Source organism: Mus musculus, chromosome 1, assembly GCF_000001635.26.
Source record: "Mus musculus strain C57BL/6J chromosome 1, GRCm38.p6 C57BL/6J".
Lineage (NCBI taxonomy): Eukaryota > Metazoa > Chordata > Mammalia > Rodentia > Muridae > Mus > Mus musculus.
Genome location: NC_000067.6, coordinates 69,919,530 through 69,937,279, shown reverse-complemented (window position 1 = coordinate 69,937,279; position 17,750 = coordinate 69,919,530). Strand labels below are relative to the sequence as shown.

The following is a 17,750-nucleotide window of genomic DNA, read 5'->3' as shown; positions in this document are numbered from 1 at the left end:
TTCTACTTCTCTTCTACAAGCTAGGAAAATCCCATGGGCTTCATTATCGTATCCAGGGAACTTTCCAGAGAGGCATGAGGCAGAAGCTACCTGTGCAGGACTGCAGAGCTGCACCTCAGGAACAAAGAGAAACTTGAGAAAACATGACTGAACCCAGAGAAAGCAGAAGAAATGTGGGGATCCAAATAGAAAGTCATTACATTGATTTCTATGTTAGTCCCTGGCATTCTTTGTGTGTGTGTGTGTGTACATTTGTATATGTGTACATATTTTGCATAGGTCAGAGGTCAACACTGGGTATCTTGCTAAATCATTCTTCACCTTATTTTTTTTTCTTCAAATTTAGACTTCTTTTTTATTAGTTTTATTTTTCACAGTCCAGTCATTGCCCTCCTCCCAGTCTTCCCTCCCACATTTCCTCATCCCATTCTTCCTCCCCCTGTCTCCAAGAGGACATTCCACCCTCTATGCCCAGCAGCCCTTCCCACTCCCTGGGGCCTCAAGTCTCTCAAAGGTTGGGTGCCTCTTCTCCCACTGAGGCCAAACCTGGCAGTCCTCTGCTGTATATGGGTCAGGGGACTCGTACCATCTAGTGAATGCCAGTTAGACCAGCACCATTTATTGAAGGTGTTTTCTTTTATCCATTGTATATTTTTGACTTCTTTGTCAAAGATCAAGTGTCCATTAATGTGTGGATTTATTTCTGGGTCTTCAATTCTATTCCAATGATCGGCCTGTCTGTCTCTCTACCATTACCATGTGGTATTATCACTACTGCTCTGTAGAACAGCTTGTGATCAGAGATGGTGATTTCCCCCAGAGGTTCTTTTATTGTTAAGTTTGTGCTCTCCTGGGTTTGTTGTTGTTGTTGTTGTTTTGGTTTTTTTGTTTGTTTGTTTTTCCATATGAAATTGAGAATTTCTCTTTCCATGAGAAAAATTCTTACAATTCTGTGAAGAATTGCATTAGAATTTTGATGAGGATTGCACTGAATCTCTAGATTGCTTTTGGTAGCATGGCAATTTTCACTGTTAGTCCTACTGATTCGTGAGCATGGGGAGCGCTTTCTATCTTCTGAGATCTTCAATTTCTTTCTTCATAGACTCAAAGTTCTTGCCATAGAGATCTTTTGCTTGTTTTGTTAGAGTTATATCAAGATATTTTATATTTGTGACTTTTGTGAAGGGTATTATTTCCCTATTTTCTTTCTCAGCTGGTTTATCATTTGTATAAAGGAAGGCTGCCCCATTTTTAATTGGGTTATTTGGTTTGTTAATGTCTAATTCCTTAAGAGAGTAAAATAGCCACCTCCTGTAGCCAGGCAGAAGGTCCAGTGGAAGAAAGGGAACAGCAACTCACCCACAAAAAAACTTAAATCAAAAATCTGTGCTGTCTAGAAGATACACAGGGACAAAGATGGCACAGAGACTGAGGGAATGGTCAACCAATGATTAGCTCAGCTTGAGACCCATCCCATGGGAAAAAGCCAACCCCTGACACTATCAATGATACCCTGCCATGTTCTGCTACTTTGTAGACAGGAGCCTAGCATAACTGTCTCCTGAGAGGCTTCATCCAGCAGTGGGTGAAAACATATGCAGAGAACCATAGCCAAACAACAGGCAGAGTTCAGGAGTCTTGTGCAAGAAATTCTTGGAGATAAAATTCAGTGATCTAGAGGAGTCAGAGATACCACAAGAAGACCTACAGCGTCAACTAACCTGGACCCATGGAGACTGATCCACCAACTAAAGAGCATGCAGGACTGGGCCTAGGTACCCCACACTATGCAGCAGATGCTCATCTTGGTCTTTATGTGGGTTCTCTAACAATTAGATCAAGGGCTGTCTCTGATTCTGTTGCTTGCCATTGGATGTCCTTCCTCTACCTAGATTGTCTGGTTGGGTCTCAGTGGGAGAGAATGCACTTAGTCTTACTGTGACTAGATGTCCCAGGGTGGGTTGGTACCAAAGGGAAGGGGGTTATGGGGAGACAGATTTGTAAGGGTGGGACTGTGAGGAGGGAATTAGGATGTAATGTAAATAAATCATAAAAAAAACATAAAATCTTGGAGTCTGTCCATGAATTAGAGTGTTAGAAAATCTCACTAGCACAGAACAACTCAGGACTGTGGAGGCCCCTCCACAGGGCCCATGTAGACATTTTTATAACATCAGGATTTGTGAAAGAAACATTCTACTTCAGTAAGAGCAAAGCTTACAGAAATTGAGAAATAAAGAGGCTTTCAAAAGAAAAATCAAAATGTAGATCTTATTAGTGGTAATAACACAAAGGCTTGCCATGGGCTGAAGAAGAAACTGAGCAGTTGCACACACTTTGTTATTTAAGTCTCATAAATGCTTTCAATGGGTATTATCATCTGTAATTTATATCTGACAACATGGAAGGTCAAAGAAATTAGCTTGCAAATGGTTCAAAATTTCATAAAAAATAATGTATAGGGAATGTGAATGAGCTGTTGGAGTTCTGTTTAGGAAATTTCCACCTGTACCAATGAGCTCAAGGCTTTTCCCCACTTTTTCTACTATTAGAGTCAGTGTATCTGATTTTATGTTGAGGTCATTGATCCACTTGGACTTGAGCTTTGTACAAGGTTACAAATATGGGTCTATTTTCATTCTTCTACATAAAGACAGCCAGTTAGACCAGTACTATTTGTTGATGATGCTTTCTTTTTTCCTTTGTATAGTTTTGGTGTCTTTGTCAAAGATCAAGTGACTGTAAGTGTGTGGTTTTATTTCTGGGTCTTTAATTCTATTCCATTGATCAACATGTACAGTTTTATCACTATTGCTCTATAGTAAAGCTTGAGGTCGGGGATGGTGATTCCCCCAGCCCTTTTTTATTGTTAAGAATTGTCTTTGTAAGCCGGGCTTAGTGGCACATGCCTTTAATCTCAGCACTTGGGAGGCAGAGGCAGGTGGATTTCTGAGTTCAAGGCCAACCTGGTCTACAGAGTGAGTTACAGGACAGCCAGGGCTACACAGAGAAACCCTGTCTCAAAAAACAAAACAAAACAAGAATTGTTCTTGCTATTCTGGGTTTTTTGCCTTTCCAGATGAATTTGAGAATTGCTTTTTCCATGTCTTTGAAGAATTGTGTTGGAATTTTGATGGGGATTGCATTGAATCTATAGATTGCCTTTGGTAGGATTGCCATTTTACTATGTTAATTCTGCCAATCCATGAGCATGGGAGATCTCTCCATTTTCTGAGATCTTCTTTAATTTGTTTCTTGAGAAACTTGATGTTATTGTCATACAGGTCTTTTACTTGTTTGGTTAGAGTTACCCCAAGATATTTTATACTATTTGTGGCTATTGTGAAGGGAGTTGTTTCCCTAATTTCTTTCTCAGCCTGTTTATCCTTTGTATAAAAAATGGCTACTGATTTATTTGAGTTAATTTTATATCCAGCTACTTTGCTGAAGTTGTTTATCAGCTAGAGAAGTTCTCTGGTAGAATTTTTGGAGTCACTTATGTATACTATAATATCATCCGCAAATAGTGATGCCTTTATTTCTTCCTTACCAATTTGTATCCCCTTGAAATCTTTTTCTTGTCTTATTGTTCTAGCTAACATTTTGAGTACTATATTGAATAGATATGGGGAGAGTGGGCATCTTTTTCTTGTTTCTGATTTCAATGGGATTGTTTCAAGTATGTCTCCATTTAATTTTTATTGGCTATTGGATTGCAGTAAACTGCTTTTATTATGTTTAGGTGTGGGCCTTGGATTCCTGATCTGTCTAATATTTGAAACATGAAGGGGTGTTGTAGTTTGTCAAATGCTTTTTCAGCATCTAAGGGCATAATAATAGTGAGAGATTTTAACATCCCACTCTCAACAATGGACAGATCATTGAAAAAGAAACTAAACAGAGACTCAGTGAAACTAAGAGAGGTTATGAACCAAATGGATTTAACAGAGTCCATTGATGGTAAGAGAGGAATAGTTATTGTTGCTTTCTGTTATTTTTGGTGTTATTTTTATGTTTGTGGGCCTACCTTCTTTTGGGTTTGTTGAAAGATTCCTTTCTTTCTTTTTCCAAGGTCTAGTTTCCCTCCTCATGTTGGCATTTTCCACCTATTTTCCTTTGTAGGGCTGGATTTGTGGAAAGATATAGTGGAAATTTGTTTTTGTAATAGAATATCGTGGTTTCTCCATAAATGGTAATTGAGAGTTTTGCTGGTTATAAGTAGCCTGGACTGACATTTGTGTTCTCTTAGGGTCTGTATAACACCTAGTTATACAGGATCTTCTAGTTTTCATAGTTTCTGGTGAGAAGTCTAGTGTAATTCTGATAAGTCTGTGAGGATCAGTGGATGTGGGGGAATAAAGGGAGTTGGGGAAAACCCATATCCCACCCAAGTTCCAGGGTTCTGGGTGGGCAGACACGGGAGGACTGCTGCATGCTTTCCATGTGGCCCCAGGTGGGTGTTTGGCTGTGGGAAGCTATGGGCACACACTAGGGGGTGGACAAGGGGCAGACCTAGGTCTCTGGGCATCATGGGGCCAGAGATAACAGGTTCTCAGTCTTGGGCATCTCAGGCACAGCTGGACACTGCAGAAGAGGTGAGAACAAAATGGGGGCCCCAGGGAGGCTCGGTCATCCCCAGGACCTAAAGGAAGAGAGGGCAAGAAGAGAAGGGGTTCTGGGTGGTTCCCATGCAGGCAAGAGTCCTTGGTCTGGTCTGTGGCTGGAGTGCAGGAAGGCCTTCAGGCAGGAGGTTAGATGCAGCTCTTTAGGGGAAAGCCTATCCCATCATTCAAGCATGGCGGGCCTTGATGAGCAGAGACACTCTATGGTTTTAGAGCTTTATTGTAGAAAGGCAGAGAGAAAGAGAGAAGGTAGACAGAGAGAGAGAGAGAGAGAGGGAGAGAGAGAGAGAGAGAGAGAGAGAGAGAGAGAGAGAGAGAGAGAGAGAAGGACAGAGACAGAGACACAGAGAGAGAGGCTGGCCATGGCCACATGGAGAGAAGGGGGAAGGGAGAGAGAGAAGGAGGACTAGAGATGAGAGTAAGAAAGGTGAGAGCTTAAAGAGAGAGAGGAGGGGCCAAGCAGCCCCTTTTATAGTGGACTGGGCTACCTTGCTGCTGCAAGGTAACTCTGGGGATACCTGGCTATAGTCAGGTAACTGTGGGAGTGGAGTCTAGTGGAGTCTAGTCTCTAGCCTGAAGCTTGAGACATTTTCTGCATGATTTATAGTCACAGAATTATGGATCTAGGGGCTCTGTGGTGTCAGGCACTTGTCTCTGGGAACATGGCTCACTGTTCTGTCCCTTATAGAGTTTCTTACTGGGTCTCTACTGGGTCTCCAGAGCAATTCTCATTCAACCAAAAACAGGCTGCCCTTCACAGCCCCACAGGTCTGCCTTTATATGTTACTTGACCTTTTCCCCTTACTACTTTTAATATTTTCTTTGTTTTGTGCATTTGGTGTTTTGAATATTATATCACAGGAGGAATTTCTTTTCTGGTCCAGTCTATTTGGAGTTCTGTAGACTTCGTGTATGTTTATGGGCATCTCTTTCTTTAGGTTAGGGAAGTTTTCTTCTATAATTTTGTTGAAGATATTTACTGGCCCTTTAAGTTAGATCTCATCACTCTCTTCTATACCTATTATCCCTAGGTTTGACTTCTCATTGTGTCCTAGATTTCCTGGATGTTTTGGGGTAGGAGCTTTTTGCATTTTGCATTTTCTTTGACTGTTGTGTCCATGTTTTCTATGGTATCTTCTGCACATGAGATTTTTCTCTTCTCTCTCTTGTATTCTGTTGATGATGCTTGTATCTACGACTCCTAATCTCTTTCCTAGGTTTTCTATCTCCCTTTGTGATTTTTTTATTGTTTCTATTTCAATTTTTAGATCCTGGATGGTATTGTTCAATTCCTTTACCTGTTTGGTTTGGTTTTCCCGTAATTTTTTAAGGGATTTTTGTGTTACCTCTTTAAGGGCTTCTAGCTGTTTATCTGTGTTCTCCTGTATTTCTTTAAGGAAGTTATTTATGTTCTTCTTAAAGTCCTTTATCACCATCATGAGATGTGATCTTAAATCAGAGTCTTGCTTTTCTGGTGTGTTGGGGTATCCAGGGCTCACTGTGGTGGAAGAACTAAATTCTGATGATGCCAAGTAGCCTTGGTTTCTGTTGCACAGAATCAGCTTCTAGCACAGATGGAAACTGGAAGGATCCTGTCTCAGGCTGCTCCTTGGTTCCTGTGTCCTGAGGGCTCCAGGTGGGTCTCTCTGAGCAGAAGTGTTGGCCTTACCTGTGCTCATGGGTGTGTCTGCACTCCTAGGACCCCAGCTCTCTCACTTTGGTATTTGGGTATGGAGCACTATGGCACAGGATCAGCTCTGGGCATTATAGCACAGGATCAGCTCTGGGCACAGACGAACCCTGAAGGCCACATTTCTCTAAATTTCAAAGACCTCCATTGTTCTTCACATAAGGCAAATAAATTTAACTGGTTTAGAATGAAGCAACACTGAACTTCTGTGTTACACACATTTTCTTGAATACTTCTAAAAACCACATTCATTCATATCATGGTTACTACCTCAATCTTGAAAACTCCTAGATATCATATTTTAATTAATTTATTCTTTACACTCCGTATTCCATTCCTTGCCCCCCATAAACCCTCTGACTGCTCCCTATCCCACACCTACTCCCCATCCCACTGTCTCCAGGTGGATGCCCCCAGCCTCCACCCCATCTGACCTCTATACTCCATGGGGCCTCCAGTCTCTTGAGGGTTAGTTGAATCATCTCTGAATGAACACAGACCTGGAAGTCCTCTACTGTACGTGTGTTGGGTGCTTCATATCAGTTGGTGTATGCTGTCTGTTTGGTGGTCCAAACAGAGATTTCGGGGGTCCAGATTAATTGAGACTGCTGGTCCTCCTACAGGGTCGTCGTCCTCCTCAACTTCTTTCAGCCTTCCCTAATTCAACAACAAGGGTCAGCTGCTTCTGTCCATGGTTGGGTGCAAATATCTGCATCTGTCTTTTTCAGCTGCTTGTTGGGTCCCTCGGAGGGCAGTCTTGCTAGGCCTCTTTTTGTGAACATTTCTTAGCCTCAGTAACAGTGTGAAGCCTTGGGACCTCCCCTTGAGCTGGATCCCACTATGGGCCTTGTCACTGGATTTCTTTTCCTCAGGCTCCTTTCTATTTCCATCCCTGTAATTCTTTCAGACAGGAACAATTATGGGTCAGATATCATTTTTAATCACCTAAGTTTTTCCTCCTTATATTCTCATCACTGAAGAAAGGGAGTAGAGAACATACACATACTGGCACTGCTTAGCCTCAAGCGAACAGAGCATCATCTATGTTAAAACTCGGGGTTCTGACTCTAAGCCCAAAGTGCTTTATCTATAACTAGCTATAAACTTGAAATGGCTTCAGTTAGTTCTTACCAATCTAAAGTAATTTAAAGACATAGAGAATATAATAGAGAATGAAAGCTCGCCAAGAATTAACTTATGTAAAAAAAACAGTGAAGTTCCTGTCAGAGGTAACAGAGATGGTAAGTATAGTCACCTGTAAGGAAAGTCTCCACACACCGTAGAGTTAGCTTTAAATGCATATTTCATTCTATTTCATTTGAGGAGGCACATTAAAATAGATTATATTTTATATAGTCAAGTAAATTCAGATTTTTTAGTTGAGCAATGGCATAATGTGATATAATTCTATTAGTCTTTTAGATGTAATAAATATTAAATTAATTTATATTGAGTTCCATGTGGATGAAGATTCCCAAGTAAGCAAGGAAAATAATCATTATCATTAAATTCTTCCCTTTTGTTTCCCCACATCAGCTTCTCATGTTATGTTTAACCACATAGGAGACAAAGATCTGTGATCCACTTTGTACTATTTCTCCCAACATTACCATGTAGAATGTGAGATGCACTGCTTCTTAGATTAAATTTTTATCCACCGAATGAAATTAAATTTGGTCTGCTTGTTGTAAGAATAATCATTTGCCAGAACACAAGTTTTCACAAATAAATAATTACAAAGCAGATGATGCCCCATTTTGATCCATAGAGCTGGCGCATCATGGCATCATGGGAACTATTCATAGAGTTAACACAGGCCGACACAGAAAGTCCTAGGTTTACACTCACAAATTCGGTGGCATTCATTTTGGGATCAATATTTAACTCTTTTCATATAAATACTTTGGTTTTTAAATAAGAAGCATATTATTCTAGGAAAATATCCTATATGTTATGTTTGGCCTGTTAAAAGTGAGGAGAAGAAATACAAAAGCATCACACTTGTAACTAGTTAGTGGTAATTCTGTACTGTAGAACGTTCTGGAATATGCCATGTCTGTATTCATTATTGATTGTCACAAGTCTGTATATACTGGCAAAAATGGACCATTTCTTATCCACTAGAGAAAAGAGTCAGATTGTATCATTTTATACCAACTATAACAAAACAAATTCAAGATAAAGGTATAAATTTAAAAAATAAAATCATAAAAAATCTATAAAATAATTGTGATAGTCACTCAATAACCTGAGATGAAAATGCTTTATGAAATATGTTCTAAAAATTCAATGAAACCAGAATGATAAATTTGACAAAATAAATATTTTAAACTTCTTTGTTAATTGTTATCATAGACCAATATAAAAGCAACATGGTGGGGTACACTGTGTAAAGATGTGCATCTGTGTATACAATTTTTAATTCTGCACCAGTAGAGAGCTGAAGGAGGGGAAATTGCAGTCAGGACTTTGAATGAATGATTGATGCAAATGAGTGAATGAGTGGAGAACTTGACCAATGAAATCGTTCAGCAATTAAGTAAGGGTACTCTCTGCCAAACCTAAGATCTAAGTTTAACCCCAAGGGTCCACATGGTGGAATGAGAGAATTAATTTTTTCCTTACTTCCTGAAGAGACAGAGTATATATCCCCCCATAAACAAACAAAAAGCTATGGTCTCCAAATAGTATATAATATGTTGAGGAGTCTCAATTCACTTGTCAATAAAGAAATAGCAAATATTTTCATCTATCCTATGGTTAATAACAATACATACTTGTGAGAACATAGGAAAATTCTTCCCGTCGCATGTCACAAGCTCATCCCGTGTACACTCTGGCCTGCTCTCAGCATTAGTTATTTCTTCAGGAATCGCTTCCCCTTGGTTCAATAGTACCATCATTTTAAGCACACTGTATGCGCAGGTTAAATAAGAATTTTTAGTTACTGATACATAGTAATTTATGCTCTGAAAGGGTTTGTTAAATTTCAACATAATTGCAAGCAGAGAAAAATTGTGTATGTGTGTTGTGTGTGTGTCTTTTGTACAAAATGATAGAGAATTCAGTGTTTTAAAGACTTTTGCTTCTATCAGAAGCCATTGCCAGTTTCTTGGTCAAGTTATGTCACTAGCAGGAATATCTCAGTCCCCTAAGATGACATATATAGTACAGGAAAATGAACAAATTTGAAATTAATATCTTCATTAAACTTTAGAAAGGTCTAAATCAAATAGGGTTTTTTTTTTTTTGCACTCATTACTTATTTTAAAAAGAACTCTATTTACATTCTTAATTCATAATATACGAAAGAACTGGAACCTTATCACATTTGTTATCACAGGAGATCATTTTTGTTAATCACATGATAGTTCAGACAAATGGAAAAAATGATACCAAAGCTCTTTAATTTCAATATATTTGTGTTTTGTTTGTTTGTTTGTTTGTTTGTTTGGGGTTTTTTGTTTGTTTGTTTTCCAGACAGGGTTTCTCTGTATAGCCCTGGCTGTCCTGGAACTCACTTTGTAGACCAGGCTGGCCTCGAACTCAGAAATCTGCCTGCCTCTGCCTCCTGAGTGCCGGCATTAAAGGCGTGAGCCACCACGCCCGGTTGTTTGTTTGTTTTTTATGATTATTGTTTTGTTTTGCTTTGTTTTGTTTTGTAAAAAGGCAATTCTCATTAGTGCACTCAAGTTAGCTTGTTTCCTACTATGTACCCCAGGCTGGCCAGCCACAAACTCAAAAAAGTGAATACAACTGGAAATAATCATGTTGAATGCATTACATGAATCTTAGACAAATATTGCATGTTTTCTCACATTTGTATATCCAGATGTTATAGATAAAATTACACATGCACAGGTATAATAAATGTAGATGCAAAACAATCTGGAGAAGAGAGGAAGTTGTCAATGAAGGGAAGTGAAAAAAAAAGGTTAGGGAATAGAGTATGGGGAAAATGAACTCAAAATATAATATATACTTGCATGAAAGTGCCATGTGAACTTAGGAGATGGGAAAATGTACGACTAAATCTATTGTATGGAAATTTCAAGTAAACTATCTTGGAGAGACTTGATAATATAAAACACTCATAATAGTGGACAAGAAGTTAATTAGCTATGTGTGGCCAATAAAAGGTAGACCATATCGAAAATAATAAACAACTGAGGTACAAAGTAATGACGATAGGCCTCAGAAGGACCAGTTTCCTTTAGACCAAGTAAGATGGATGAGAAGTATGGCTGGATATGGGGTAAAGGCTCACACAAAAGAAAACGCTGTAACAGTAGACCCACTGGCTGCTGAACAGGTGGCAAAATGTGATGGTAAATTCAAAAAGTAAACAACATGTCTAAATTAATGTAAGCTTGTTGCTTTATAACTTACTAAGGTTGGCCCAAGAACAAATAACCGTCATAGTTCTATATTATATTAGAAAGGAACCAGATGTCATAATACAAAATCTTCTAAGCACCGAAAGTTTCCAATTATCTTTTCTTAAAGTAAGGGTCTTTATAGTAATAAAACTCCAAAGGATATATAAAGGAATAAATGTATTTTTCAGTTAATTCAAAATTTCAAAAGAACATCAACTTTAGGAATCTCAAGATTAATCTTACAATATGAAAAGACCTTCCTAATAGAAAGGAAGCACGAGATAAGAGTAATAGTGAGACCCAACACTCCTCAAACCAAAGCGCACACAAGAGATGTTACTTTTACTCTAGAAATGAAAAAAAAAATGTTTATTTTGAAAATCTACAATGGCTTTTACACACTGAAAAATTAATGGGAAAAATCAACTCACAACCAGAAGATACAATATTCATGATAAAATAAAATCTTAACACTTAAACATGGTTTACAATTTGCCACTAATATATTTCAAAGATAAACATTTATGATGAAACACAAACATAATAAATTTTAGCTACCAAAACCAGAAAATACCATTCTCTGTGGCTTCCAGTGCCAGAGGCTTTTCCTCTACATGAGCAGTGCAAGCATGCCTGCTCTGAGCACAGCCATAATGACCTTCTGAGATTCTAAGCAATACACAACCGGAAGTAAAACCAAAGGCTTCAGTTTTAGATGAGGGGAATCATCGTCATCATTCATGGGTGATATAATTACTAACGAGAGAAATCCCACCACAGCTACTATCTATATGAAAGAAGAGATTAACAAGGCAATGATTTCAGATTAATCCATGCAAATGTTTTATATTACTTTCTAAGAACACATTTTTATTTAAACCTGTGACATATATTTTCTAGATATAAGACTGGAAACATCACAGCAGTGGATAAAAAGTTCCACAATCCTGCTCTCATGGGCTGATATTTCAGTGACAAAAATCATGATGAGCAAATTGATCAGCACAATGTCTCATGTAGAAACATGTGAGGGCACTTAAGGGAAACGTAGAGAAGGAAAGAGGCACAAGTCATGTGGAGGGATAAGCAAGAGCATTGCAATTTAGCCTGGGCCAGGAGTGATGGAACAACCCAAACAGTGGGAGCTCCAAATGCCAATGCCACAAGACAGTGCCATAGAAGGTCATGGAAGGCTAGACTGTGGGTGCAATATGTAGCAAGAGAAAAGAGGAGGAAGGGAAAGGGTGGGAATACACAGAGCCTTTGAAGTCATCATGTCTGGGATTCCCTGTGACTAAGAATAAGCAAGGAGACCACTGAAAAGACTTCAGCAAAGGAATGTTCAGGGTTGATGCCTTTTAAAATGATGGCTTAGCTACTGCATTCACAGGACTATAAAGACAAAAGCAAAGACTAGTTAGGAGGTTTCTACAATAATCTTAGTTACAGAAAAAGGACACACTCACACGGAAGTGTGAGGCTGGAGATGAGGGAGGAGGCAGGAAGGCAAACAGTGCTGGTGTTATAAAAAGGTGAAAAATAATTTCCAAAAATATAACAAAATAATTTCTTTTCATATCAAATGTGAGGACAGACAGACAGAGATAACTTGCAATCTCAAGGATAACTGCCGAGCAGTTTAGCCTAAGGAACAGAAAGGGTGGCACTTTTATTAACAAATGGGAAAAAGTAAAGAAAGACAACTATGTCAGGAAATCAGTATCAACACTTGGTCAGCTTTCAAGTGGACTGTTGGGTACTTAAAATCAGAACTCAGAGAAGAAATGATCCCACATAATGTCCTGGGATCATTACACTCATGAATTTGTTGGTAAAACTCAAAAGTCCCACCACACATATGGCATGACAAAGACATATAAAAAATGGAATTCTGGTCTACCTGCAGGGTTCAGGAGGTAAGGCACAAACAGTAAATGAAAATAAGAGTCATTTGTGAACAGCAACAACATCTAAGAAATGGCTGTGAGAATAAGTAGCTGAAAGGATGAAGTGGGGTCCCTGGGGATGAATGTCAAAATGTACAAAGTCCAGAGTGTTGAAAAAATTATCCATGAGAACATAAATCATGAAGTGCATGGCAGAAAAACTAAAGAAAAGCTGAAGGGGTTTGCAGCCCCATAGGAAATACAACAATATAAACCAACCAGTACCCATCCCCCCACACCAGAGCTCCCAGGGACTAAACCACCAACCAAAGAGTACACAAAGAGGGACTCAAGGCTTCAGCTGCATATATAGCAGAGGATGGCCCAGTTGGACAGCAATGAAATGAGAGGCTCTTGGTATTGTGAAGGGCCCCAGTGTAGAGGAATGCCAGGACAGGGAAGCAGGAGTGGGTGGGCTAGTGAACAGAGGAAGGGGAAATGAAGAAAGGGGATAAAATTTGAAATGTAAACAAATAAAATATCTAATAAAAAATAAAAATTTAAAAGAAGAAAAATGTGACATTGAGTCTACATAGTACAAGTAGTTTCAGAAGTTAAAGAAAGAGAGATTGGTTCAGAAAAGGCAAAATGGTGACATCAAGATTCTGAAAGTAAATGTTGATCTGGGAATCTTGGACTCCTTCAGGAGTCCAAAAAGAACAAGGAATAAGAGTCCGGGTATTGATAAAAGACATGATGAAGGGAGGGAAAGCTAGGAAATTGTATTGCTCAGAATCTTCCATTTGACTCATGCTGATGGAGACAAGAGGTCTTCGGTGGTCTTTTTCTGAGTGTCCCTGTACTTTGCTCTCTTGTGCTAATGGAGCCCTGTTGAGGTGTGATCTTATTCCAAGTTGGAAAGTTCCCTCTTGACTGCTGCTGATGGAAGGAAGGAGTTGGGTAGAGCGATGATGATCGTGAACTGACCATATGAGACTCTGTTGGACTCGGTTGGACCCTCTTGGACTCTGTTGAAGATGGCTTCAAAGCCAAGAAAGGAACAAATAATTCATATCTGAAAGATCATTTATAACAGCAAAAGTATAAAAATATGTAGAATTACATTTCACACAAACAAGTATAAGATCTGCATGGAGAAAATGTTTTAAAGGTTAATCCAAGACATTGAAATAAAGTTAACTCAAACTTTGGCTTTTGAGTTCCTGGTCAACAATTAAACACAGGCATTTGAGCTTTGAAAGATCCAACCTTAGAGAGATGAAAAGCTCCTCACAAAGATACACTTTCTATAAAAGTCTCAAGGAAAATAATGATTTTGACAAACATTTTTAAATTATACATAGAAAGAGAAGTATATAAAAACAAATATAATACCATTGAAGAAAAATAAGATTGAAAGATTCTGAAACAACAAAACATTAAAGAATTACATATTATATAATGTCAATATAATAGTATAATATAGCATAACATTTTATAATATTATTATTATATAATCTATATAATATATGTACTATAATAAATACAAACTTTACTATTGCCACAGGATAAAAAAAATGACCAATGGAATGTCCAGAAAGAAAACTATGTACATGTTACTCTGATTTGTATATAATGTACTCTGATAAAATGTTTGTTTTTGAAGTTTTGGGGGCTGCCTATTAGATCCAATCCTTGAGAGGCTGTGCCAGAGCCTGACCAATACAGATTCGGATGCCAACCATCAGACTAATTGTAGGGTCCCCACTAGAGGAATTAGGGGAAGAACTGAAGGAGCTGAAGGGGCTTCCAACCCCATAAGAAGAACAACAATATCAACCAACCAGACTACCCATATCTCTCAGGGACTAAACCACCAATCAAAGAGTATACATGGAGGGACCCATGGCTCCAGCTGTATGTGTAGCAGATTACCTTATCTGGTATCAGTGGGAGGGAGAAGAACTGATTGGATCTTAAGAGAGAGATTGCTCAGTGGTTGAGAGCACCGACTGCTCTTCTGAAGGTCCAGAATTCAAATCTCAGCAACCACATGGTGGCTCACAACCATCCATAGTGAGATCTGACTCCCTTTTCTGGTGCATCTGAAGACACCTACAGTGTACTTAGATATAATAATAAATAAATCTTTAAAAAAAAGGATCTGATCTAGCCAACTATCTACTGACAGATCATAACTTGATGATGTTTTCAGGGATGGCAGGAAATGTCATAGCTGGATATAGTCAGAGGAAGTGGAGCCCTATGAGTATGTCTTTGAGAGCTAAGTCTTTTCTGTGCCTCTCTGTCTTTTTCAGCTCTCTAGCTCAATGAGGTAAGTATCTGTGCTCTACTGTATCCTCTTGCCATGAGGCTGTCCCTCTCAACAGAACAGAGTCAGGTGGACCTGCTGACCAGGAACTCAAAGCCAAAGTATAATTTGCTTATTTTAAACCATTTTTCTCAGATTACAAAAATGAAATGCCAACACATTTTGATAATAGCTAAATGCCAAAGATATACTAGAAGTCACTGGGGAACAAAAGCACCACCTAAAAAATTGTGGTGTGCATATAAAGTATAAGTTGCATTTCTGCTACATGCTATGTTAAAATATCAATCCTGAGATAAGTAAATATAGAAAACCATTAATTGTATTAAGAGAGATGTTGCCTATAGAAATGTGTGTGTGGTCCTTCTCCTATTCTGTTCAAAGTAGAAATGCAAACTCTAAAAATAACAATAAGGACAACATTATGGGACCAAAAGAAATAAATAGAATGGCAAGCTGACTAGGAATGACAGCACTGAAGAAATACCACAGAAGGCAGCACATTTTAACATTTCTCCCTATGGAGAGCAAAGAAGATTTCTCAGTCCTGACAAAAGAACACAAGGTAATGTGCTCTTAGATCCTAAGATATTCAAGCTAGAAATTACACAGACAATCTCTATGTATATGAGGGTGATCGGGCGTGATAGTTGTCAGCAGACCAATTGCAAGGGTGATTTAGCTAGTTTGGTTGTGATTATCCCTTCTACCATCACTACTCCATGAGCATCCCACCTGAACCTGCAGTCAGTTGAGCATGACCTACTCCTTAGATAAGTCATAGGTATGTGAATACCTTCTATCACCTGCTTAAACCTCAAAGAAAGATCATCAGAAAAGATGAAAAATCTTCCTGCCTCCTCTTTCACATTGATCACTGAAACGTCAGGGGAAGTGTTTGTTGAAGGACTGGGTGATCTAAAGCCTCCCACTTTCTCCACAATTTCCAGATGTGAGTCTCTATGTTAATTATCATCTATTTCATGGGAAAGCCTCTCTGAGAATGCTTCAGTCAAGCATTGATCTAAGGACAAAGCATTATGTCATCAGAAGTCAATGTATTACTATATTCCTTAGTAGAATAATAGTAATAGGCTTTCCCCAAGCCCAAGAACTACCGAGTGTCAGATTTTTGGACACAGTAGCAATGTCAGGAATGAGTTTCATCCCATGAAATGAACCTTAAACCCAATCAGAATGGCTGGTTACCTCCATTACAGTTTTGCCACTATTGTCCGAGGCCACTTGTAGGTGGCAGGGATGGTAGCTGGATGGTATTGGTTACTGCCTTTCTCCTACATATCTTCAGAGTACCTCCCAGCACCATGAAAGTCAGTCAGAGTGAGGCTCCTAGCTGGAGAACAGCTCATCTGGATTGCAAGACTCAGAGGTTATGGAAGGCTGCAAGGAGACAGTGTCTTCCAGACACAACAGGACCACTGTACAGCTGAACTCCCAGGGACTGTGACTCACCCAGAAGAGGGCCTCAGCACTGAGAGAGGGGAGTGGACACAGGTCCTGGTTAATCAAGTAGCTATCTGCAACTGATACCTGCTGTCGATGGAGTATCACTGGGTAAATCAACTATATTCCAAAACAAGGCCATGTCCAAGACAATTTGGCAAAGGCAAAATGAGCTCCATGGATTTTCTGTGGACTTTTTGTTTTATTTTGTGAGGAGCAACTTTTCTCTTCTTTTTCCTTTGTCTTGATTTTCCTCTCTTTTTTTTGATTATTTTTATTAGATATTTTCTTTATTTACATTTCAAATGCTATCTGAAAAGTTCCGTATATCCTCCCCCCGCCCTGCTCCCCTACCCACCCACTCCCACTTCTTGGCCCTGGCATTCCCCTGTACTGAGGCTATGCCAGTGCCTGGCAAACACAGAAGTGGATACTCACAGTCAGCTATTGGATGGATCACAGGGCCCCCAGTGGAGGAGCTAAAGAAAGTACCCAAGGAGCTAAAGGGATCTGCAACCCTATAGGTGGAACAACAATATGAACTAACCAGTACCCCTAGAGCTTGTGTCTCTAGCTGCATATGTAGCCTAGTTGGCCATCATTGGGAAGAGAGGCCTCTTGGTATTGTTTTGATTTTCAGTTGTTCTGGGATTCTTTTTATTTTTTCTAAGAGACAGAAAGATCATAAAGGTGGATGGTAGGAACGTGAAGAGAATCTTGAATGAGTTGGAAGATGGAAACAAATACAATTTATTTTTGAAACGAATTTTAAATTTAAAAAGATAGTGAAAGTAAAGTCTCTAAATATAGAGATTGAAGCAGAACGTTGTTATAATAAACTAGGAGATAAAAAAGAAAATTCCAAAAAAATTGCAAGAAAAAGATATACAACTGAAAGAAAACACAAATACTGTACACTAAAATATGATATTAACCTAAGCAATGCTGAGAAAATGAACAACATATTGTTGCCTGTCCTGTAGACTATAAAATAGCTCAATCGATAATATGACTTCTTACCTCAAAAACATCAAGATAAACTCATAAAATAAAGATAAAAGCAGAAAATACTGACATTAAAACAGGAAAACACCATTTAAGTTTAATGAATCAAAATACTAGTTCTTTAAAAGGAATCAGTAAAACTGATAAACACCCATGTAACAAGATGAACAATGGCATTGAAGAGGAGACTAAAATCAAAGGCAGCAAGAATGGGGCAGAGGAAATCACAATGGATCCTGCCATCACTAAAAGGATAGGGAGAAATACTAATTACTTTATGACTCCAGGATAACTTAGAAGAAATGAATAATTCTTCAGATGACACAGCCAGCCAGAACTCATCTAGAAATAAAACCATAGAATTATTAAAGA

At 38.8% G+C, this 17,750-nt stretch overlaps 1 protein-coding gene across 3 annotated transcripts in view; it reads right to left on the bottom strand.

The window, feature by feature from the left end:
- The window catches only part of Spag16 (sperm associated antigen 16), an 898,261-nt gene that overhangs the window by 787,853 nt on the left and 92,658 nt on the right, over positions 1 to 17,750 (bottom strand). Inside the window, exon 11 of one of the 3 annotated variants that reach the window (NM_001271533.1) lies at positions 11,030 to 13,618. The exons of the other annotated variants lie outside the window; for them this stretch is intronic. Within the exon in view, the coding sequence (NP_001258462.1) occupies positions 13,367 to 13,618 (252 nt within the window). The 3' untranslated portion in view covers positions 11,030 to 13,366. Of the gene's footprint in view, positions 1 to 11,029; positions 13,619 to 17,750 lie in introns of those variants that run through there. 3 annotated transcript variants of the gene reach the window in all.